A 25,806-nucleotide genomic window follows, 5' to 3' on the forward strand; every position below is an offset into this window, starting at 1 on the left:
CCAAGGAGTGGGTCAGGGACAGACTCAGAGGCTGGGATGGAAATGGGAGGCGGCGGAGGTGGGGGACGCAGGCGCACAGAAGAGCCGAGCAGGGCGCACATTCAGGACGGGAATACGCACGAGCCATGGGGAGGGATGGGTGGCGTTTGATCAAAGGGGTTTGCGAGACAGGAAGACACTCAACTACACACAGACATTAGCACGAAAGGGGCCTCACTCCCGTGGTCTGGTGCGTCCAGGAGAGCAGCAGGGAAAGGCAAAATGAGGAAGAATGTGAGTCTGGTTCATCAGGGGTTCCGGGGGCAGCAAGCATTCTGGACACAGCTCAGAGAGTGCACGTGTCAGTCTGTGTTTTCAGGAGTTCACCGCCGGCAGATATAATCAGCGATATGCCAGATTGTGGAAACTCCCGAATACTGCCGACAGATCCGGCACCTGTCCCCAGACTGGCAGCAAACAGGACTCTGTGCGGTAGGTTAGGACCTGGGTCTGTTTTTTTCACTCAGGGATCATATACAGGTGGAGTGCTCCTCTGTTAAGGCATCTCTTATTGAAGAAGCAGAACTTGTGTGGTCGGTAGGGGGCTCCTTGCTGACTGTGACTTCCAGGTTGTTTCCTTGGGGTCCTTTCTGCTCTGGAACCTAAGCTTGCCAAAGCGGGATAAGCCTCTAAAGCATGTCATGACAGTGGGAGGCTACAGGGACAGTCTGGAATATGGAGTTAGGGAAGGTTGAGGGTGTGACGGTGAACGTCTGTGTGGATGTGGAGCCTGGGACATGGCAGAGAATCTAGACAGAGTATTTCAAATCCACGGGCGAGCAAGTGGCATTCCATGTTTCTATGTCCTGGGCAGAAGGGACCATATATGTGCCTTGTGTCTCCTCTGCATTGATTATTCCTGCGGAAGGAGAAGCAGGAGCTTGGAGGGGCCCCTCTTAAGAAAAAGGATCCTCAGGAGACCTGGAGAGGAAGATGTGTGAGAAAAAGGCACTGGGGACAAATCCAAGCGAATGTTATTATCACTGAGACTGGCAGAAGGATTCACTGGGCACCCTGAATGTGTCATATCGGACTCATCCTAGGGAAAAAAAAAATCCAGGCATCTCAACCCTCCCATGATCTCTCTTTCTGTGTCAATTGATTTATAATGCTAGTGCAATCCTATCTAAATGCTAATTTTTTTCCTTTGAGTTTGGAATGGACACAAACCTCCAAATAGTCTAAGAGAGATTAAATGGAAAATATTATTATTAAAAACAAGAGAGTGGGCACTGCCATGGCCAGACTCTCTGGCAAATTGAATTTTACAGATGTGTGTGTGTGTGTGTGTGTGCAGGTTTATTACACAATCTGACAGCAACCGGAAGGGGAGTCTGAGTTTTCACTGTTTTACATTTGCTATTATCTCCAGACAGAGTATCCTGATCAGTTCTCATTAGGCCGCCCTGGGTCTCTGTCTCCTGCCATCGGTTGGAAGTACGCAGCGTTAACTCTGGGAAGCAGGCTTCATTTCGCTGTGCCCTTCTAGAATGCATTTGGAAATTGGTTTTAGAATTAAGAATCCATATTCGTTTGTTAAGAGGCTGCTCATAATATGGCTGTCACTCCCCAAGCCTGAGATGGTCCCTGGATGGAGAGCCATATGTAACCCAAAGAAAGAGCCTCTCTTTTGGGGGGTCTCAAAGATTCAGCACACAGACCTGTATGGAACACTTGCAAAGAGGCAGGCACTGCTCGGTGCCAGGTATTCTCAGTAATAAACTCACAGAGCAAGAATCCCTGGGCAAGCCGGTAAGTCAGTGTTACTCAGTGAGAATCCAGCGTGCATGGGGGAGGAAGAGCGGAGCTGACCATCCACGGGCCTGAGAACACCCCAGGGGCTTTCTCTGAACCCCACAGACTTTGCTGCCCAGACCGCCCATTTAGTCATCACACTGCCTTGGAAATAACCTTCTTAACTGCACAAATCTCTTCTCAAGCAAATGGCAAGCTCTCTGAGGGAAGGGATTATGGCTTAAAATAATGAAGATGATGAAAGTGGTGGCAATAATATTTGCCATTTGCCACCCTATGTATCAGTACTTTGTAAATACATTATTTCTAAGTCTCAAACCAAAGTCTTATTCCTATTTGATGCTTCAAGAATCGAGTGACTTACATAAAGCCATGGAGATGGTATGAGACATAACTGGGATTCAAGCCAGTTCTGTCTGGCCCCAAAGCCCACGCTCTTTCTTTCTCACTGAAGGGGTCCAGAATAAGCCACTGTGTCATAAAAACTATTTTGGCTGCAGGCATTTGAATTCCTGAAATCCTTTATCTGCCTAAAAGTAGAGCCTTCCCAAAGAACTCAATTGTCAGCACTCTAATTTTCTTTTCTCAAACAGACATTATCACAAAACTATCCTATCTGCCATCTTTTCTCCTAAGGGTCCATTTATCTTTCCAAACAGTCCTTTTGTTTCCCCAGAAGTGCTCCTCTGCCCCCACCCCCTCATTCCCCATTAAGATGGTATACAAGCCCCTCCTCGAATCACTTTTCTTTGTGAACTCCCATGCATAAATAGCTAATTAAATCTGTTTTTTTTTCCTCTTGCCGATCTGTCTTTTGTCAGTTTAATTTGCAGGTCCTGAGAAATGAAACTAAGAGGGCAGAAGAAAAATCTTCCTCCCTGACGTTACCCACAACAGCAGAATGGGCTCCGTAAATCTATGGTCTCCACAGGCTTTGCAGAAGATGTTGCAAACTCTGGTCAGTGGCTCTTACTTAAGTTGAAAGAGGCCAAGGGGCTTCTATACAAAGTTTCTGAGCACCAGATCCCCCAAAGAAGTGGAAATTTAGGAGTTGCTTTGGTGAATACCCTACTCTAGATTCCCTGGCACTTTATATGTCCCTCTGTCATAGCAGCAAGCATACTGGGGTGGTGGTGTATTATTGGGACTGATTCATCCACTCAACACTGAATTCCTAAGGACAAGACAGCAGTCCCTATTTTTATAACCTCCGTGCTTAGCACAATGTAATAGGTTCTTCTTAATGTCTATTGGCTAAAAAAAAAGAGTATAGTGATAAAACGCTTACATACTACTTGAAGAAAATTAGCAAATATTAGAGATACCAAGGAGAAATGAAACATCAATTACCCACCAATCAGATAAATTACCATCGTTCATATTTAACTCTGTTTCCTTCCAGTCTTGGTTGAATGTTTGCTCTCCATGTTGAATGAAGAGATGCGAGGGAAAAAAAGAAAAGCAGTTAAAACTGTCAGACTCCCTAACTAAGGGGCAATGGAGTGATGTAGAGACTCATCTGGGAACGTCAATGATCTTTGCCCCTCTCTGGGAACTACCAGGGTGAGTCAAAAATTATCCGCGCTCTGGCTGTAGAATTTACCTTAACTTTTAGAAAAGACAAATACATCATTTTTCAACACAGTCTCCTTGCTTTTCAATACACTTTGTCCATCTGTCAACAAGCTTTTGTATTCCCTCATTAAAAAATGTTTTAGGCTGAGCTGCGAGCCATGAATGCACTGCTGTCTTCACTTCTTCATCAGAAGTGAATCTTTGTCCTTGTAGGGCTGCTTTCAGGGGACCAAACAGGTGAAAGTCCAGTGGAGCAAGATCAGGACTATAGGGAAGATGCTTTAACACCTCAAAAGGAAGTTTTTGCAGAGTGTTGACAGTGTGGGCAGAAGTGTGTGATGTGCATTGTCATGCAAGATCACAGCGCCCTTGGAGAGCAGTCCTCTGCGTTTAATCCAAAGTTTAGGCTTCAGCACAAACTATTTGAAACCTAAGTCTGTCATGGATTATTTCATAGGCAGAGCCATGGCTGATTTGCAAATGGTTTGCCACATAATCCATTGTCACTCGTGTATTCAACAGAACCATTTCACATGTGTGCTAACTGCTGTCATCAGGCGTGGACATGGACAGGCATCTGGCTCCTTCTTAATGGCTAACACTTATGTGACCTTCCTTGAACTTCTTTATCCATTCATACACACTTCTTCACAACAAAACACTTTCTCCATACTGCACACAAAGTCTTCAATGAATAATGGCACCAGGTACACCCTCAGACCACAAAAAATGAATCACTGCACACTGCTCTTCTTTTATGCAAATCACAAGTGGGGCATCCATTTTTGCTCGCGCCACAATTACAAATGAACTGATGTAACATGTTGACACCTGCACTGCAGTGACTGGGGAGACAGTAGCCTTGAATGGAAAGCGCTGATAATAGAAGTTTTAATATAACCAGAGTGTGGATAATTTTTGACTCACCCTTGTACTTTCCTGTTACAACCAAGGGAAGATTCTTTTAGAAAGAATTGCTGACTCCCATTTCTGTGGGCTTTTGCTGAGGACTCTGGCTGACCACTTGCCAGGATGGCGAGCTGGTGGGAAGGTGGAGTCTCAAAGAGGAAGGACATATCAGCATTGGGTCTGGACTGCCCTGCTCTACCTTGACATTCTTTGAATATTTTAAATTAAAAAAAAAATAGCTATCTGATTTACACACAGTAAGTATTACTGGGCATCAATGTTTTTTAGGAGTAATAAGTTATATGTTTTCTATGATTTGCTGCTTTAAAAACCTGTACAGCTGGGGAGAGAAGAAGGTCAATAGTTGCTTTAGCTCTACCTAGTTTTATTATTTTATTTAAATATCTTGCAGTGTCTGAGGAAGTGGGTATTGAAGATAAAGACTTTTAAGTTCATGAGCTGGTCACTTTGCCCAACATGTGTGGTTTAAGTTGCTCTGGGCAAGCAGCCGATGGAGATACTGCTTTGGAGGTGGGCACATGTGGATGGGGTGGGGGTAGGCAGAGTGATTCCCCAGAGAGCCTTCTGACAGACTGATGTCTGCTCCTCCTTTCACAGGATGTGAAGACAACCCTGGGCGTCCTGTCCTGCCTTCCTCCCATAGTTGGAGACGTGGATGAGGGGCTGGCTAGGTCTGGCTAGGGCTTCTGGGGAAGTCATGTGGGTTTTCCATGATGAGGTGTTGGAAAGGAGTAAACCAGTCTGGTTGCCCTTTCCTCTACCTGGTTAAATCCAATACACAGCCCTTTCCCCACTAGGAAACAACTGAATATAATAATGGGGAAAATGTGAGCCATCACTGTTATTGTATAGTATAGCAAAGCTGTAACTTATTCATTAAGTGAAAAAAAAAGCAGAGAATGAGTGCCAGTGAAGCCAGACAGTGAACTTTCTTTCTGAATATCTGCCTCTGATATGGGAGAGGGAACATTTCTTCAGGGCAGCGTAGGGGGGTTAGGGGTGTCTGTGATCAGAAGGAGGGGGCAAGGCATCTCCTGCGGTGGTATGGTGGTTTTGGGTGGGATGCTGCTGTGTCAGTGAGAAAAGGCCCAAGAGAAGGATTCTACGATTTTGCAGTGCCTCCTTTCCAGGAGCCTAGAGACTTATCTCTTAGGAAGGAACAAAATAAAAAGAAGTAAAAATAAAGGCATTGCAGAACAGAACAGTAATAATCACTCTCAATTTAAAATGGTACCTTGTGTCATGAAAGACAAAGAAAGACCAACAACCTCTTCCAAATTAAAGGCAACTAAAGAAACATAACAACCAAACACAAGCCTGCGATCCAGGACTGGATCCTGGGCCAGGAAAAAACAAATGGTTTCTCTTGCTGTAAAGGACATTAGTGACAACTGGTCAATTTAAATGTGGAATTATATGAGAATTAATTTCCTGATATTGATAAGCATACTGTGATTATATAAGAGAAAGTTCTTATTTTTAGACAACTTCTGAAGTATTTAGGAGCAGAGGGAAATTGGGTCTGCTACTTCCTCTCAAATAGTTCAGAAAAAAATTATATATATACCTCAAGAAAGCGTGATAAAGCAAAAGGAATAAAATGTTAACATTTGGGGAATCTGGGTAAAGAGATCATGGAATCCTTTGCACTATTTTTTAATGTCTGAAATTCTTTTAAGTAAAAAGTGAAAACATTTTAAAAAGAAATATTATTTTTAAAGCACTGTTAAACCCTTTTTGTTATTTTAAAATCTAATAACAAGACCTCTTAAAGGTTAAATTTTTGAAATGTTTAAATGTTAGGAAAAGATGTTTCTATTGTGCTGTGTTGTTCTTAAATAGTCTACTCTTCTAGACTGGATTATTTGCCTTCAGTGTGAAATGTTTGTTTTACCTTCAGAGGTCCAAAGAAGTTACATGCCAGTAGAACAGAAAGTGTCAAGTTACTCTACGGTTCTGTTCATCTGTCACTTTAGACTCTGAACTAGAGAATTAGTAAGTACATGCTTCCATGTTAATCCTTTCTTCCCCCTCATCCCCCAATACATTGCCTTATGGAGACATGGCCCACTTTAGGAGGTATATTGGAGAAAACATGAGATTTGGCTCCAGGTGGTCTAAATTTAAGTCCCAAGATCTAATGCCTATTAGTTATGTATCCTTGAGTTATTAATTTAATCTGTATGATCGTCAGTTTCCCCAGGAAGCTAAAATATCACTTTCTAGAACTGTTGAGAGATCCAAGTGAAAGAATGAATGAAATGCTTTGAAAAATGCTCCATAGACTTTAGTTGTTATTATTTACAGAATTTTGTATAAACCTGGGGTGGAATGGGGGGGGTGTATCTCGTAGGTCCTCTGTATAATGCTGTTTAACCCACCTTACATATTGTCCGTGACACTGACCTAGGGGAAAATCTGACTCAGTGCTTTCCAGTGCCTTGAGTTGATATTTACAAAAACAGCTACCATGCATTAATGGAGTTAATGTATTAATGCATTAACCTACTATGCCTGGGTTCTTCACACCTTTTATCTTTACAAAAAGCCTGATTTTAGATACAGAAACTAAAGCCCAGAAAGACCACGTGACTGGATGTAGGATGTAAAGCTACTAGGTGGCAGATTCTGGACTTGAGCCCAAATCTGTATGAAACTCAGGGTCTGAGCTCCCTCTACCATGTGACCTTGGGTCTCTGGTGGCCAGTGAATGAAAGCCAGTAGAAACTCTAGCAAATGAACTCAGAGATAGAGTAATTTTGCCTACTGGCCAGCCCAGAAGAACTGGGTTGTAATTCAGTGTGATATTGTTCACATTTCAAATTCTCCACCATCCAGACAGCCACTCCAACCAATAAGATTTGGTTTGAGTTTTGGAACTCAAAGGGGTATTCCTCTTGGAGAATGTACCCATCTCTACAAAGCAGAAAGGGTTTCCCACTGTCTTACCCATGTTTCAAACATATCTTCTGGGCGCAGGCGACGTAGAGTGGGTCTGGAAAAAAAAAAAGATGAGCTTCCTTGAGTAGGGATTACCTTGGCTGACACCAAGGTAATCAGCACAGTGAAATGTAGAATGAGATGCTGGTTCATTTTCAAGAGTGTCTGCACACCAGTTTTCTCCCCTAAGGAGAAAGAGCAGATCAACCCTGTCATGTTACACACAGAGCTGGGCCTAAAGCTCTCAGCCTTTTCATAGGCCCATTTGATCCAAGGATTATAAAGTCTATTACAAATAATGAATCAGAGGGCATGAGGTCAGCTCACGCCCAGGCCAAGAAGCCATTTCCCTCCTCACAGACAGCTGCCACTCCTGAGAACCCAGAGCAGGCCCAGAATGAGGAGACCCAGGAGAGAAAACAGCCCAGAACTACAGCTGTTTTATCACCAGGGTCATCCATCCAAAGCCCTTTTGGGATGCTCGGAGGAGCAGGTTGGATCTATCTTTTGCTCGTGGTTTCATTTCTTTTTGAATGTTGGCAAGTAGTGTGAGACTTGTTGATATTTGTTCCTCCAAGTGCTGCTTCCCTGTAGGGACCAAGCTGACCGGGTGATGGAATCATGATGCTCCAGGTTCAGTGAACCTATGTGAGCACCTGGAGGGGAGGGTGGGGGGGTGAGGTTGTGAACTCACCACCCTGTTCCACGTTCCAGTATCGTGCCTCCCTTAAGAGCTGGGGTCCGCAGACTACAGCTGGTGGGTCAAATCCAGCCAATGGCTTCTGTTTTTATAAATAAACTTCTGTTGGGACACAGGCACACCCATTTGTTTACATGTGGCCTATGACTGCTTGCACACTATAACGGCAGAATTGCGTGTTTGCAGCAGACACCATCTGGCCCACAAAGCCTGAAATATTTATTATCTTGCCCTTTACAGAAAAAGCTTGCTGATCCATGCTCAAGCTAGTGGTATCAAATATTCCTCTCCCAGAAGTTCTGTGCATAAAATGTTCATCCTCGGCTAAGTTACTCAACTACCATGAGCCCAATTTCTTGATCTGTAAAATTAGGATAATAATAATAATAATAATAGTTACCCCAAAATGTTGAAGATTAGGTAACATAGCTTCCCAAAACACCCAGCATAATTCTTTAGGAGGCTGCCACTAAATCGCTATCATTATCATAGAATTTTATTTACATCTTACTGTGTGAGGCGATTTCCTCACTGTGGGGAGGTAGTCTAACCTTGTTTGCGATGTAGACCCATATTCAGAAAATGTAGCAACATCCCTGCCACTGATCAATGACCAACAAAGCCACACTGCTGAGTCAGTTCTGCCTGGGTACTAACTCCAGGTTGTTGCTCCTGGGGGTCTGAAATGGCAGGCCTGAGAGGCTCTTCTCCATACCCCCAGGCTCTGGATCCCCCTGCCCCCACCCCCTGTATGCCATCTGGGGCACCTTTGGTGCTCCTTCACAAACTCCACGAGCTCCTCTTCTGTGTAGGGTTTGTCAGGAATGGCAACGGGCTCGTCCATAAATGGCTCGTAAAAGTCAACCTCATTCATCTTCAAGGACAATTTCTTTGCAACCTGTAACAATTAGAGAAAAGACAGTAGTTCCTTTGAACGCTAGTCTAGAGTAGCAATAGGTTGTCCAGCTATAAGTGTGGGTGTTTTCTGAAAACAGCATGAGAGTGTATGTACAGTTTTAACTTAAATGTTGAAATGATAGGAACTCATCACCTAAGGCCTCCTTTTGTGATCAAAGGACAGATAACAAGAAAAAAACCTCTCTGGCAAATGAGATCCAATCAGGGCCAGAGAGCAGTCAGAATGAAAGGTAGGAAATTTCATTCCACGTTCACCATCACTCTACTGTATTTACCAGTGGCTGGAGGAGGAAGCAAATGTCAACAGATCGTGCTCAGTGTCCTGGGGTACATGGATTTAATTGAACCGATTTTGATAGACCAGGCAATTGATGGAAACCATGTAAAGCATACAGGTACTCAGAATCAGAGGCCAGCCCATTAATCTGTCCCCGATCAGCTCATAAACCCTAGTTGCTGTTTCTGTTGAAGCGTTGGCCTGAGGGCTGTCTCTCGGTCCTGCGCTTGTTTGATGGTTTCTCAGGCTCTGGGAACTGCCTGGTTGGTTTCCTGTCAGAAGGCAACCCGCTATCCTGGTTTGTCCAGAGTGGAGGGGTCTCCCAGGTTTCAGACTTTCAGTGCTAATGCTGGGAGAGTACCCAGCAAGCTCGAATGAGTTGCTCACCGGGTACCAGATAAAAAGCATGGGGAGCCAGCCCACAGGCTGGGAGCTATCTGCTCTCTTGACTAACATGGCCACGTGGTCTGGTCAGGGCAGAATGGTGGCTGTGTTCGCCTGCAGAGCTGCTGAACTCACATCTCCTTTTGTGAAATGATTTGAGAGGCCTGGAATGTGCAACGCTCTGTAGAAAACCAAATGCCATTCTTTTCTAGTTCAAAGCTGTGGTCCAAGAAAGCACAGGGATGAACAGTGGTTCCCTTGAAACTAAAGAGGAATTGCCTAAGAGCTGATGCCCTGTGGTGGTAACCAATGGTGCAGAGGCCCAGGGCAGCTGTGACTAATTGGGGAAGGGGAGGAACTGGGTGTTACATAAGCTGTTACACAAGGAGGTCCATTCTGAGCAAACACTGGTATCCCTATGGCTTTTGTCATCAATTGCTATTAATTCCAGGTCACTATATGCCAAAAGACATTTCCTAAGGACTTAAGGGAAAGAGACACCAACATCCTACCCAGAACTAACGGAAACAGGCTGTGTTAAGAGCCACAGTCAAAGAGATTTAATGGTCATGTTGCTTTTGTCTTAAGGTTCAGGAAGGTGTGGGGTTTTTTCTGACTTTTTTCCCTCTTCTGTGGGGCAGGGGTGGTGTGGGTGATGGGGTGGGAAGTGTGGTTGGGGGGAAGGGAGGAAAGAGCAACTATACAACCAGTGTTTGGGTTTATACCCAGTTCTTCACAAAGCTGGGCCCAGCACAGAAGGGGCTTGAGAATGACACTGGATTCTGGTTTGCTGAGTTCACTTACTACACATTTCAGGAACCAGGAAACTGTGTTTACATGAAGTAGGAAGTGAGCAGATGAACAAAAACTAATAATAGCAAACATATGGAGTGCGTCCTGTGTGCCAGGCACTGTTGTTGCAAAGTGTTTTAAGTTGATTACTTTACAAATCTCCACTTTGACTGTATGAGGTAAGAACTATTATTATATGTATTTTACAAGTGATGAAGCTGAGGCACAATTTGAGGATGCAATTTGTCAATTGGAGTGTTCTCAACTGTTTGCCTCCATTCCACCTTTCCTTTCGTTTGAAAATCACCTTCTCCTTGACACTGTACATAAAAGAATTTATGTCCCTTTAAGTATGACATTGGCACTGCGCGTGTGAGAGGTTTCCTTCTTCCTCTTACAACATGCTCTCATCAATTCATCCCCAGCACAGTCTGCTAGAGTGAAGGCTTCCTGGAGGTGAAAAGGAGCTCATCAGACCCCCCACTGAGGTAAGCAGTGGAAATGCACCTATGTGTGTAAGTGTGCACGTGTGTGTGTGTGTGTGTGTGTGTGTGTGTGTTAGGGTCTGTAGTGTTAAGACTGTGAATATAAAGTTGGATTATGATGTTCATAAGTTTAAGTCTTGGGAACCCTGAGCAAAATTTTCCAGAGACCTGTTCATTATATCCCCATCACAACCATAGGATTTCCTCATCTTGAATCTCAGAGAATTCCTTTCTTTCATTCTTTTAATTGTATCTTGGGTGGTAAAGACTGAAGGAGATTTGATTGATTGAGGCATTGATTCATTCATTTCTTTAATAAATATTTAGTGGGGCCTACTATATCCAAGGTACTGTTCTGGAACCAGATCTGTTTCATGGATGATACAATTAATAAGAATGGGTTTTCCTATTAAAAACTGAAGAGGTCCATGTAATGAATTCTTTTGTACTTTAAAAAAAAATTAGTTGGAATGGAGCTTGCCAAAGACAAGAAAATTACAAAGTACAATGGCCATTTTTCTGACATGTGCATGTGTATGAATTTTGATAACAGATGTTTTTCTACAAGTTAGCAAGCCATTTCAACTATTGCAAATGAACCAAATCAGTAAATTTAGGTCTTCTCAACATCTGTCTTCTCCATCAGCTTTGTTTAGAGAATCACAGCTTCTTTTGGCCCAATGTTGTTCAAAAAATGGTTTTACTTCTCACTGTTCACTCCAAGAAAAGAACAGGCCAGTGGGAAATGGCATGAGAGAATTAGAACTGAAAATTTCCAGGCTTTGAGGTGCCACAGAGTGGACACCGTGCTTGGCCCTCTGACTCCTGCTCCATTTGCTTCATGGAGGTTGGGCCCTTGTGTGGCTTGATGTAGGCTCAAGATTCATACGTTGGTGCTGGTCCCAAACCTGTGCGCCAAGCAAAGTCTCCCAGGGAGCTTTTAGAAAATGCATATTTCTGGGCCTGATCACAACACTAAAAAAAATCCAAATTTCTGGGTGTGGGACCCAAAGATCCATGCTTTTAAAAGCTCCTTGGGGCATACTAATATGGACAGTGGTTGGAAACTACTAAACTCCCAAATCTACATCTGCAGCCCTGATATCTCATCCTCTTTATAGTTCTCCAACTCATATGTTTAATATATTTATTGGTTTGTTTACTTACTTTCTGTCTTCTATCTTCTCCTTCCCCAACACTGCCCCCCCACCCCCCCAATATATACTAAACTCTAAATTCTGGAAGGACAGGAGTCTGTTTTGCTCAGTGTTGTGTCCCTGGTATCTGGAAGAGTGACTGGCTCATAAAAGGCACTCAGTAAACGCTTGCTAAGTGAGTCAGTGAATAAATAAATGAAAGATCCTTCCAGTTGAATGTCTTCCCAACTTGTAGAAATTAGAACTTATCACCCCATGTTATGTTCCTCAATAGATTCTTCTTCCTAGACTTCCTAATGTTTTCCGTAGCTCTACAGCCCTTGCTGTCTTAAAGCAGAGACTTGCAATCTTAGGTTATCTGTGTCTTTTCTTGTCTTTCTCTCCTTCATCTCAACAGTGGCCAGGTCCTCTTGTCATCTCAACCTCTGCCTTTTGGTTTTTCATCTTTGGGACTGTATTCGTGCTTCCTGGGCCCTTGCCTCTCCTGATTTCAAACCTCTATAAAGCACCTCCCCTTCCCCAGTCTCTCTGGGATTCCCTAGGGTGTGTCTCACAAACAGGTCCTTCTACCCACCTCTTCTGCTCTAGCACCCCCTGCTGGACACCATGAGGCTCAGACTGGGGGCAGCAACTGATGAGTGCAAGTTCTTAAGTCCCATTAGGCATGGCTGAGTCCGCCCAGCTCTTCTTTCTGTGTTCTGTCTAGAGGTAGAGAGTGCATCTTTCTCTTGATAAATATTATAAAATCCCACAAGGCTACGTGAACAGGGGCACTTAAGACTCAGGGTCTTACAGAGTTTTTAGTGAAGAGCCTTCTGAGTTTTTCATTATAGCCTGACCTCACCTTCTTCATGGGCCACAGATATGAAGCCACGTGGTTGGGCTGGGAGGCACATCTAAAAAGTGTTGCTACCCTGAACTCAGCATTGGAGCACCCTCCTAAGAACTGAGGCTTTCTTGCTTGGCTGAGCTTGCCTGCCTGACTCTCTTCCCTCAGATGGGTTCTTACCCAGGAACCACCTTATTCACTCCTGGCCCAAACACCGGCGATGAATTTACTTTAGGCTTCTCTGGACCTCCCCTTCTCTACTGACATCTCTTCCCACCTCCATCCTCCCGGGCCTAGATGACTGCCTCTTCTTCGCAACAGTACTGGCTGACATTTACTGAATGCTTACTATGTGCCCGGCGGTCCCAAAGTATTTGACATGTAGTGTTTCTTTCTCTGGAGTACGTACAGTCGTTCAGAGCAGTTGGCTTTGAAGTTCAGCCGACCTGCTCACCATGCGACCATGAGCAAATCGCTTCATCTCTCGGTGCCTTGGTTTCATCTTCTGCAGATTGAGAATCCTAATCCCTCTTATACAGGGGTGTTGTGAGGATTAAATGAGAAACCCTATGTAAAGCTCTTAGCACAGAGCCTGACATGAGTACTTAATAAATGATGGTTATTATTCCTTTTGATATTCTTGTTCAAGTGCTCTCCCTCCTCTAATACAAACAATGAGAGAAAACTTTCTTCAAGTCTAGATTACATTACTTAGATTATAGAGCTCTCTTCTGGATTATAGGTTTGTAGACTGGGGTCAGATCCATAGAAGTGGTTGTGTATATATATTTAAGGCAACATCTTTTCTTCATATTCCTTCCCTGCTCCAGCACCTACAGGCCTCTTCTTGTTTTTCACAGAAAACTTGAACTCCTCGTAGTATCAAGGCCCATGAGCACTGTTCATCAATGCCTTACTCCTCAGTAGGAGTAACTTTTACCTTTTTTAGTTTTAACTTCTACCACTTGAATTTGACCAGGACTTAGTTTGTCCTGGATTCATTTGTTCTAGTAGATATAGTGATTTCAGGCTTGAGCTGGGGTATGTATGTGTGGGAGGCTTGGATGTGAGTGTGAATGTGTGTGTATTGGGAGTGTGATATATGTGTGGGTGTGTGTGATCGTGTGAGCAGGTATGTGTTATGCTTGTATGTTGTGTGAGTGTGTGTGTTGTATGGATGTGAGTGTGGGTGTGTGGGTGTGCACCCTGAATCTCAAGGGCAGATACAGAGTCTTCTACTTAATGGTGTGGTATAGAAGGAAGGGCATGGGTTTTAGGTATAGATTGCTTGAAATTGTGATCTCAGAGCTACTACTAATTCACTGGAGACCTTGGATACTACGATTTAACTCTTCTAAAGCTTTTTTTCATCTGGGAAATGGGTTTTTTGTTTTTTGGGGGTTTTTCTGGTTTTCTTTTTTTTTACTTTTCAGAGTTGTTATGCAGTTGTTTACAGGATTAGAAATAGGACAGATGCAATATATATCAAATTGTGCCCAACACACAGAAAATACTCAGTACATAGCCATTTTAGTAGTAACTGGAGCCAAAGTGGAGTACTCCGACTATAGTAGACCCCAAATAAATTACACATTGATTCAAGATCCCTCTATCTCTGCTCTTCTTTAGCTTAAAAAAGCACTTGCTACATCCAGAAAATATAGATCCATTGAATTATAGACAAGTATACCAGCAGCTTCTCCTGAAGATGAAGGTAACTTTCTGAAGCACCAGGGCTTCCGATGGTCAGTACTCCTCCCCATTCCATCCCCCGTCCTAACCCAGTAGTGGGGGAAGTATGCAACCCTAGGAAGGCAGAGGATGGCCCTAAACAAAAAGGAAGCAGTGACCAGTGTCCTGGCACACTCTGGTCTAACACACTTCCCATTCTTATGTCGAAGGTGATAAAGAGTAGTTCACTCTTTTTATTGGATGTTTTCAGAAATACCCTGATATAGCTTCTGAATAAATCAACTTCATACTCATCTCTTATTCACTGCCATATTTACTGCCATATTTCCAGCACTTCTGGAGAAAGTGTTAATGGATGGAGGATGGTTAATGTTGCCAAAAGGAAATAAAGAGTGGCAGGAAGTTCAAACTTTAAAGTGTTTAAAGTGGGGTTTCATAGGTACTTACCCCTTTGTCGAAAGTAGCAAAAAATTTGATGTAAGGCTGGAAATGTTCAGCTGCCTCTTCAAAAGCCTTGTAATCTAAGAGGAAGAAGATAAAAGGGAGAGACATTTTCAAGATACACACTGCATCAGATATTTCTCTTTCTAAATAACATAGAGAAAGTGGGAAACCAATTAATTCTGATTGAATAGTTATTTAGTAGATATTATTTAGATAGATAATTATTTGATACTATTTTAAACCCCAAGGAATTTGGATTGACTGGCATTCAGTCACCCAAAAGAGGAACTCTTTATCATACTTTTATATGTTTTAGGAAATTGGGTGATAGGAGAAAACAGAGGAAACCAAGAGAGGTTGAGGGAGAGAAAAACCAAAAGAAGTTTTTTCACTCAAACTCACTGCTAGTTATGTGTGCCTTCTAAAGAGAATGCATTCTGCTGTATAAGTAAGCACTAAGTAAGAAGAAAACCCACTTGGTATGCAAAGCAACTCAATCAAAAATGACATCACTGAAGAATTTTAAACTTCTTAACAGGAGCACTTCTTTGGGTAAACCCTAGTTTTTCTTTCCCTCTTTTTAAGTTTTCTTTTTTCATTCTGGTCTCTTGAGAGGATGACTTAAAATTAACCAAGCCCATGCTTGATTCTGGCCCCAAACCTGAATCTAAACTGGTCGAGATAAGCGTGAGACCACATAAGAGTGGCCATGCTGTGCCTCCCTACACCTACACAGTTACTGCTCGGTGAAGACATTCGTGGTCCTGCCTGATATGTGAGGGTGACGGGAATGGTGGTGGTGGTGGTGGTTGTTCTGCATAAAGACTGTCATCCTGAGAGTCAGTGATCCTATGATTCGTTCTTAACAAGATTACCTTTCTTTCCATTTCATGGTATTTCATATCCCTTAATCATCAGAGGCGTAAGCTTTAGCTAGAATCCCAGAAGCAGGCAGAATTTGGTAATAGTCAATCAAAAACATTTCAAGAATCATGCTGACTCTGGGGACAGCAAGACGAGTACAATAAGGACACTGATCTCAAAGGATCGCAGCCAAAAAGGGTTATGGGCCCTTAAAGAACCACAATGCAATGTGATAGTTGCTAGAATAGAGGAAAGCACAATAAGCACAGGAGAGACAGGGGTTGACAAATTTACAAAAACAGCTGTACAAACTGATACACATTTACACAAACTCATTCCTCCTAAAAGTAGTTGGGTCATCAGAAAATATATCATAAAACCTGAGAGTTGGGGTAGAGGATTAGGTGGAGGGGAAGAAGGTGGGTGAGAGATTTGGAGAACTGAATAGAGAGAAAGTGGGAGAGTATAGAAAGAGTGGTTGTAGCCATACCTGAGTTATTTACTGTCTATTTAAGGCAGCCGTGGGCTCCATCAGAATCCTCTTTCCCTGCTTCTCAGACCCCCTGTTCCAGATGAACCTCCCCTCACCTCTATGCACTCCTATCCTCATAGAAAGAATAGCCTTGATCTGTGTCCAGAGATCTCTCTTTTTCACTCCAGGAGCCAGTCTATATCTCTTTTAAGATGAAGAAGGCTAGAGCAAGGTAGTTCGCCAAGTTGGTCCTTCAGACAGTGGTTGAGCCTTTAGCCTTGCCCAAAGAACACCTGTCTTATAGGAAACTAGGTCTAGTTTTCTGCTCTATGTGATCTCTCTCATGTGATTCCCTAGGTTTTCCCCTGTCCTGTTTTTTTCATTTTTGTTTTGGTTTGTTTTGTTTTTATTAATTTTTATTGGAGTATAGTTGCTTTACAACGTTGTGTTAATTTCTACTGCACAGCAAAGTGAATCAGCTATATGTATACATATATCCCCTCTTTTTTGGATTGCCTTCCCATTTAGGTTCGCCACAGAGCACTGAGTAGAGTTCCCTGTGCTATACAGTAGGTTCTCATTAGTTATCTATTTTATACATAGTATCAATAGTGTACAGATGTCAATCCCAATCTCCCAGTTCATCCCAGCTCCCCTTCTACCGCTTGTATCCATACCTACATTCTCTAGGAAACGCCTGTGTCTCTATTTCTACTTTGCAAATAAGTTCATCTGTGTCATTTTTCTAGATTCCACATCTAAGCGATATTATACAATATTTCCTCTTTCCCCTTCTGGAATAGGCTCCTAAACATCCAGCCTTCAACCTCCAGCTTATTGCAGACTTGTTGTAACATTTCCTCACCTTTCTTCCCCATCCTTCTGGTTTTTCCATACTGGGTATTTTTTTTTTTTTTTAGAACTTTTATTGAGATACAATTGACATACAATAAACTGCATATATTTAAAGTTTATAATTTGATATTTTTTTCTTATTAGTAATGTATATATGGCAATCCCAATCTCCCAATTCATAACCCGCCCCCACTTTCCCCACCTGGTGTCCATATGTTTGTTTTCTACATGTGTCTCTATTTCTGCCTTGCAAACCAGTTGATTTGTACCGTTTTTCTAGATTCTGCATATATGTGTTAATATATGATATTTGTTTCTCTGTATGACAGTCTCTAGGTCCATCCATGTCTCTAAAGATGTCCCAATTTCGTTCCTTTTTACAGCTGAGTAATATTCCACTGTGTATATGTACCACATCTTCTTTATCCATTCATCTGTTGATGGACATTTAGGTTGCTTCCATGACCTGGCTGTTGTAAATAGTGCTTCGGTGAACATTGGGGGTGCATGTATCTTTTTGAATTATGGTTTTCCCTGGGTATATGCCAAGTAGTGGGATTGCTGGGTCATGTGGTAACTCTATTTTTAGTTTTTCAAGCAACCTCCCTACTGTTCTCCATAGTGGCTGTATCAATTTACATTCCCACCAGCAGTGCAAGAGTGTTCCCTTTTCTCCACACCCTCTCCAGCATTTGTTGCTTCTAGATTTTTTGATGGTGGCCATTCTGACTGGTGTGAGGTGATACCTCATTGTAGTTTTGGTTTGCATTTCTCTAATGATTAGTGATGTTGAGCAGCTTTTCATGTGCCTCTTAGCCATCTGTATGTCTTCTTTGGAGAAATGCCTATTTAGGTCTTCTGCCCATTTGTTTTTTTGCTTGTTTTTGTTTTTTTGTTTTCATTTTATTTATTTATTTATTTATTTATTTATTTATTTATTTATTTATTTTTAATTAAAGACTTTATTTTTCAAAGCATTTTTAAGTTCACAGCAAAATTGAGATAAAGGTATAAATATTTTCCAGATGCCCTCTCTCCCCACACATAAAGTTTCCCTCCATTTTTTTAAACTCTTTATTGGAATATAATTGCTTTACACTCTTGTACCAGCTTATGAGGTACACCAAAGTCAATCAGCTGTATTTATACACATATCCCCATAGTCCCTCCCTCCCACGACTCCTCCCCACCTTCCCTGTCCCTGCCCTCTAAGGCATCACCCATCAAGTTGATCTCCCTGTATTATACAGCAAATTCCCGCTGGCTATCTATTTTACAGTTGGTAGTATACATATGTCTATGCTACTCTCTCACTTCGTCCCAGCTTCCTCTTTGCCCCACCCCCCGCCCCATATCCTGCAGTCCATTCTCTGCATCTGCATCCTTATTCTTGTCCTGTCACTGGGTTCATCAGTACCATTTTTTTTTCTTTTTAGATTCCGTATATATGAGTTAGCATACAATATTTGTTTTTCTCTTTCTGGCTTACTTCACTCTGTATGACAGACTCTAGGTCTATCTACGTCATTACATATAGCTCCATCTCATTCCTTTTTATGGCTGAGTAATATTCCATTGTATATATATGCCACATCTTCTTTATCCATTCATTTGTTGATGGGCATTTAGGTTGCTTCCACGTCCTGGCTATTGTAAATAGTGCTGCAATAAACATTACGGTACCTGTTTCTTTTTGGATTATGGTTTTCTCTGGGTATATGCCCAGTAGTGGGATTACTGGGTCATATGGTAGTTCTATTTTTAGTTTTTTAAGGAACCTCCAAACTGTTTTCCATAATGGCTGTACCAACTTACATTCCCACCAACGGTGTAGGAGAGTTCCCTTTTCTCCACACCCTCTCCAACATTTGTTGCTTCTAGATTTTTTGATGATGGCCATTCTGACCGTTGTGAGGTGATACCTCATTGTAGTTTTGGTTTGCATTTCTCTAATAATTAGTGATGTTGAGCAGCTTTTCATGAGCCTCTTGGCCATCCGTATGTCTTCTTTGGAGAAATGCCTGTTTAGGTCTTCTGCCCATTTTTTGATGGGGTTGTTTGTTTTTTTGATATTGAGTTGCATGAACTGTTCATATATTTTGGAGATTAATCCTTTGTTGATTCGTTTGCAAATATTTTGTCCTATTCTGAGGGTTGTCTTTTCATCTTGCTTATAGTTTCCTTTGCTGTGCAGAAGCTTTTAAGTTTCATCAGGTCCTTACTGGGTATTGACCCTTTAGCTTCACATTTCCTCCAGATTGGCATTCTTAACCATCAGCTGGGTCTCCCTAGGAAGTTCAAGTCACGTTCACTCAACACCAGCATCCATAGCTACAAGCTCAAGCTGGAGATGGACCTTCATGCCCGACCTCCGTGGGAGATGCAGCCTCCCAGTACTTCCAGGTCCTTTCTAATTTGGTACCAAATCTCTTAGGCATCCTTTTCTCTGAAGACTATTGCAGTCTACTTAAGTTTTAAATCCTTCCAGTTTGTCTACTGTCTCTCCATTTTTCTTGCTCTATAGAAAAGCTTGAGACCATTTGCAAAGCCAAAGCCTTCTGTGCCATTAAACTTCCTTGACCAACCACCCCCAAACTACAGCAGAAATAAAGGATTCTCAACAGCTGCTTCCCTTGGTGCCTTATCCACTCCTAGCTTCCCCACTCACTGACCTTGGCCTCTTTTGAAAGGCAAGAAGAAACAGATAGAGAGACAGGGATGATGCTTTCGGCCAGTGTGTGATGGCCATGGGTATGTTACAATGAGCTTGACAGACATAAATTTTTTATGATGATAAATCCTTCTGGATGTTTTCTACAGCCATTCAGATTTTACAGTAGCTAATATTATATTTGAAAGCACTGGCTCCATCTATAAATGTTCTGTTTCAACAGCAATTGTTTTGTGCCTAAGACTAGCGAGCATCACAGCTAGAGAGAGGCTGCTCTCCTGTCTTCCCCACTGGATCGTCTTGGTGTGATTATTACTTTAAGTCCAAGTTTATTTATCATCAATGATGTTTTTTGGTTTGTGAGACTGTGTAAAATATTTAGTTTTTTTCTTTTCATTTCATTTACTCTCATGTTCATATTTTTCTCCTAAAACCAATGGAATGTATGATTGCTGTCTGTTTATTATGTCAATAGTCATCATAATCAGTATTATCAACAAAATCCGGTGTTAGGTATTCCTAAAGAGGACAGAATGGATTTTTTAAATTTTCTGAATTATTCAGTTGATCCCCTCCTTCTTTGCTTTCTACCATCCTTTCTTCCTACCTTCCTTCTTTCTTTTTTCTAATGCCTGTAAATATTAACAATTACCCAATCTGATTCTAGATGGATTTTTCATAATGCATTATTGTTTGTTTTTGTACATTAAAAAATGTTTCTTTCAAAAATAATAATTGGACATAATTTAATTAATTGATTCATTAGAGAGGACTGTAGGCCTTTATGGCTTCAGAACTGATGGTGAGGCTGTAACGACAAAAAGGTGTAAAGACTGTGCTGTCAAGTTCATTCTGAAAATCTTGAGATTCAAGCAATATTTATTCACAGAGATTCTTTGTTATGGAAACTTGACCTGTTGGTCTGAACTCCACATAAAAGATTGTCATTAAAAAAGTGACCCCAGTAACATTCAAACCTCGATAGCCCCTTCTGTTCTTAGCTCTAGGTGAAGAAATGGGTTCAGAAGGCCTGTCTCTGCTGTTTCACACTAAAGCAGGCTAACTGGCCCAGGGGAGTTTTACTAAGAGTTTATGAGCTAAAAGATGAATTGGAAAAAAAAAAAACTGTGAATTATGTTCACTTTGAAAAACTCTTTGAAGGATAAATTATTGGCTTCAAAACATGCCGGACCTTGCTGAGATCCTGAATGAAGTTAACTGAAAATTGCAAGGACCGTGTGACATACCCAGTATACTGACAAAGTTTATCAATTTAAAAGCAAACATTTAACCTTAAAAAGGAGGTTGAAATGGCTCACTAGTAATTTTATGGTTTAAATCTTAAGAAAAAGTTATAAGACCAGTAGAGCGATAATTACATATTCTTAAGGAAAGGCTTCATTATTATTTTGAAATATGTAGTATGAAAAAGCTCAGTTGGATTTGAAATCTATTCAAATGATCATAAGAAATATTAACATTGCATTTGTCATTGAAAAGGAAAGTAATAGCTGTTAGATGGAAAGAAGGCTCACATCCTCGAAGAACAATTTAGAGCTTAGATTATCTAAATGCTGTTCAAGGGCCAGAAAAGATGGTTCATCAATCAGAGAAAAAGCAGTGAGTGTCGTCCTGTCATTTGCCACCATCCACACGTGCCGGCAAAGTCTCTGGTCAAGAATTCAAAGAGATCATTTAAAACCTTGATCAGGAACTGTACGTTGCTACTTCAAGCATAAAAATCTCATATCAAAAGCTATATTCTTAAAAGCAAGCACAAGATTTTCATTCAAAATCTAAAATTGTTTTACTTGGAAGTTTTATGCAGTGTAATATTTGATATCTTTCCTGTTATTTTGTATATTATTATGATATTAAGAAAGTAAGAAGATTATTTTTGCTAAGCCCAAATAGCTCTCTTCCAGTTTACCCCTATGTGCTGTACAAGCGTGGGCACATTTCGTGTGTGCCATGACCCGACCAAGCTGTGAAGTCTTGAAAGTACAGCCCAGTGGATCAGTGTATGAGCTTTAAAGTCAGATGTCTGGGGTGTAAATCTTGGCTCTACCATTTATTTTCTATACTGGGTGAGTTCACTCAACCTTTCCGTTCCTTCATTTCCTCATCATTAAAATGCTGATAATGATGGTAACTACCTTACAGGCTAGTTGTGAGAATGAAACTAAGGCATCTATAGAAAGCTCCTGCCTGGGCCCTGGCGTATGGCGTACGTTAGTTAAATGGAGCTATTACTGTTATGCATTTAGGGCTGGGAAAGGTAGAAACTGGAAGGTGTGCTTTTTATCCCAATCTTGGCCTCATCTCCCTCCCTATATGCTATCCTGAGGTTAATGGAAGAAGAGAGAGAAACAGAGGATGGAAATGAGTAGAAACAGTTGAGAGGGCTGGGGGAGGCAGAAAAGGATTAAGGGAAATAGGAGGAAATGAAATGAAGAGGAGAAATTAGAAGGGGTCAGGAGACACACCCCGGAGTAACCAGCATCTTTATAAAAATGTGAAAATTGAAATAGAGTCACCTAAAGAACTGGGTAGAAACTCCCAGGCTAGCCTCCTTCCCACAAATACACCCTTAAGGAGAGTGAATAGAGGCTTTTATGTAGCAAATGAGAAGACAGTTGGGTCATGGGAGAGAGAAAATAGATGGGTTGTTGATGAGATGACTAAGGATGCCAGTTGGCACACAGGGTACAGAAATGGCTTCACAAATAATTTCAAAATATTTTGGAGTTTCCAGAAATAGTCATGAGCGCCCTTATTTGCACCTCGCCCACATACTGATGCCACCAGGTTCCCTTTCATAGTTATGCCCACTCCTTCTAACACTGTCCCTCCCTCCAAGGCTCAGACACCAGAAAAAGCCTTAACTCATAGGGCCCTTGTTGTCAAAGCAGTTTTAAAAAATGTCCTCAAGTAGTTGGCCTTCCTGGTTCCTTCTCTTCCTGACTCCCACTCACTGCCCCGATCACCCCTGTGTGGGTTGCGGTGATGCTCTGATATGTTCCTCTGCCCACCCTAAACCTGGCCACAAAGCTTGCAAAGGGAGTGAACCCAAGGGCGTGGCTGTGCCATGGCAGCAGCCTTGGTGGTCAGTGGGGGTTGGCCAGCAATTTTCCACATTGTGCTGCAGCAGCCATGCCCATCCCTACCCGGATTTTCCTCTAATGCTGTCCAAGTGACTGAGAAGCTCTCCAACTGCTGACCACAGGAGCTGCCAATGTCAAGAAGACAGTCCACTCTCTGCCCCATTTTGGGAAAGAATCCCACGGGTTGGTGGGCAGGTGGAAAAAGTGGAGGAAGGTCTTTTCTCTCTTCTGTCAAATACCCCCCTTCAAAGTCAGAAATCAAGGCACAACTTTAATGTTCTTTCAGCTCCCCTGCCTGTTTTGCATAATTTCTGCTCATTTGTCCTATTGCATAGGGTGCAAGGAAGATTCTCCCTCTATTCTACCCAGCACAGGAAGTGCTAAGGGCTCATCTTCTTTCTGGATAATCTAACACACCTTGTTGGGAAAAGAGCCCTTAGACTGACAGGCTGGGGCTGACAGACAACTTACATTCTGAGTCCTCACTCTTGAAAAAGCCGATGAGTTTGATGTGGTCCTCAATGCGCTCGAAGGCTTGGACTTCTAGTTTGCTGTTGATGATCTCCACTGGGTCTTCGATGAGCTGGAATGCCACACACACACACACACACACACACACGACACAAAAGACGTTCAAATAAGAGAACTGTTCCCTCCCCAGTGGGGAAATCAGGCACGTGTATAGAGTGCTTTGGAAGGAAGTCGTGGACTTGGTGCTGATGCCTCAGCATCCATCCCACCTTGCCCAATGAACACAGTTCCTTTCTTAGAGGAGCTGACCTTGATTCAAGGGGTAGGCTGATCAGTCTGGGGGCAACTCCATTTCTCTCGCTGGTTACTGATTCAGGAATGGCCTGTGACCTAATTCTGGCCAGTGAATCTCCAGGGTAGATAAACTTGAAGGTTGGGGAAAGTTCTACTTTCCTTTTAAGAGAGCAATGGGAGGTGAGATTCTGCAACCCCCCGCCCCGCCCCGCCCATTGGATATGAATGAGGAAATGTGATGTATCAGCTCCTGCTTCTGGCTGTCTTATAACTAACTTGAGGACAGTCAGCTTGAGGACAAAGCCAACATACCAAAAAGAGCATTATCTGTGATCTACAGGGAAAAATGGAGCTAGAGCCCTGATCTGATCAAGTCTAAAATCTGCCCTCACCCTGGTCTTCCATTTGTGTGGGTCACTGACGTTGCTTACTAGGTAAGGTACTTGCATCTAAAAGCCTCTCCTAGTTGACAGAACCGGAGCAGGGCCATGTGGGCCCCCAGTTGTTCTGTGGCCACCCTCAGCTTTTTTTCAGGGCTTATAGGTGTGGGTCAGTGAGAGGTCAAGCAGAGTCTATGGGCACTTTTTTGTAGGAGGTAACCTTCAACTTACTTCTGACCCTCTCTCTGGGTTTCTGAGGCAGTGGGGGAAAGGCAATAGGCCACTGTGTTCTAGCTGGCGGATGAGGAATCACCAGCACGGATGCTCTTTACCTGCACAGGCATCTGTGTTCCAAAGAACGTGACTTCACAGCTGTTATTGAAAGTGTGAGTTTATCTATGGAAAAAATCTCTCTGTAGTGTTTGTTCCTCTGTCGGCCTGAGCGCATGGATCCCAGGGTGTTGTCCCTCCATGGCTGAGAGGGATTGATATTGGGGGGCTCGTTAGCCCTGCCTCTCTTTATCCTGCCTGAGGGTCACTCAGCAGATTGTTTCTCCTCTCCCTACTCCATCTTCCAGTGACTGTTCTCCTCTCTCTCCTACACCCCCTTCAGAAGCCCTGGAACAAAGCCAAGGGGATTCTGGGGATGTTTGTGTATACTTGCTAAGAGAATTAACATCTTGCTACTACACAGTCCCGATCTGTGACCCTCTGGTCACTAATACAGCAGTTTCTGAGGTGATGGAAGGGCCAGCTTCCCAGTAGACGTAAATATCGCTGTGATGCTGGCACACTTTAGTTTTTCGTGAAGCTTGAGAAATCTTTTTTAGACCAGATCAGGTTATCCACCTTCTCTGTTCTTACTTTGGGGTTTTACTTCCCCCTGTATTTGAACCCAAACAGCACCGCAGGGCCACTGTGTATAAATGCTTACGTCCAAGAGAAACTCCACCAAGACATCAGCTGCAAACTCGCCATCAAACTCAATTGTGCGATCTCCCTTAAGAACATACAGACTTCCTTCTTCATCAAAACCTAAAAATAAAAAACAAAGAGTTCCCCAAATAAAGTCATCCTGATGTAGAAAAGGCCATCCTATTGGCCACAGTCTGGCTCAGGGTCCCTGGGTGACACGGGGCCAGGCTCAGTGGAATTGGTTCCCTTGCAACCACACCTCTAAAGGGCTCCCAGAGTGGAAACTCAAAATGAAATAGTCAAGCATCAACAGTTCCACCTGGGCTTTAGCTTAAAAGAAAAAGCTAATCTCCATTCTGCTACTGCTTGAATTTTCCATAAGTATTGCTGACCCCATTTGCCTCATCAAAAAGTTTTCATGCCCACTGTCCACCTGGCTCCTTAGCCTGGCATTCAAGCCCCTCCACAACTTAGTGCCAGCCCTATCCTTTACATTCTCCCTTGGGTGGATCTGTGCTCCCCTGAGAACTGCTCTCCTCATCCCTGTGCAACTCCCTTGGCGTTTTGCCCAAGAGCTGATGTGGAAGGGAGCATAAAGGAAAAGTCACAGCTCGTGAGTCTCCGCACAGATGTTCTCCTTGGGCCCGGAGTGACCTCTACCACCACCACCCCTCTCCCATCTTGGTCAACGCCCTTGGGTCTCAGCTTACGACCCATTTTTCCTGAGAAGGCTGCTCCAATCTCTCTTGCCATTATGGATCTGCTCTCAGCTCCATTTACAGGTACTCTCTGTAACAGTGAGCCCTCTATAGGGTAGGGCCGCTGTCCTCTGGGGATCCCAGCACCTTGCATGGAGTCTGGAC

At 42.8% G+C, this 25,806-nt stretch overlaps 1 protein-coding gene across 1 annotated transcript in view; it reads right to left on the reverse strand.

Moving 5' to 3' along the window:
- Positions 1–25,806, reverse strand: part of CASQ2 (calsequestrin 2) — a 65,890-nt gene that overhangs the window by 14,388 nt on the left and 25,696 nt on the right. The window contains exons 3-7 of the mRNA XM_057719777.1: positions 24,963–25,063; positions 23,355–23,466; positions 14,921–14,994; positions 8,707–8,837; positions 7,249–7,294 (exon numbers count right to left, since the gene is read on the reverse strand). Coding sequence (XP_057575760.1) covers positions 7,249–7,294; positions 8,707–8,837; positions 14,921–14,994; positions 23,355–23,466; positions 24,963–25,063 — 464 coding nt within the window. The remainder of the gene's footprint in view (positions 1–7,248; positions 7,295–8,706; positions 8,838–14,920; positions 14,995–23,354; positions 23,467–24,962; positions 25,064–25,806) is intronic.

Source organism: Hippopotamus amphibius, chromosome 1 (genome assembly GCF_030028045.1).
Source record: "Hippopotamus amphibius kiboko isolate mHipAmp2 chromosome 1, mHipAmp2.hap2, whole genome shotgun sequence".
NCBI lineage: Eukaryota > Metazoa > Chordata > Mammalia > Artiodactyla > Hippopotamidae > Hippopotamus > Hippopotamus amphibius.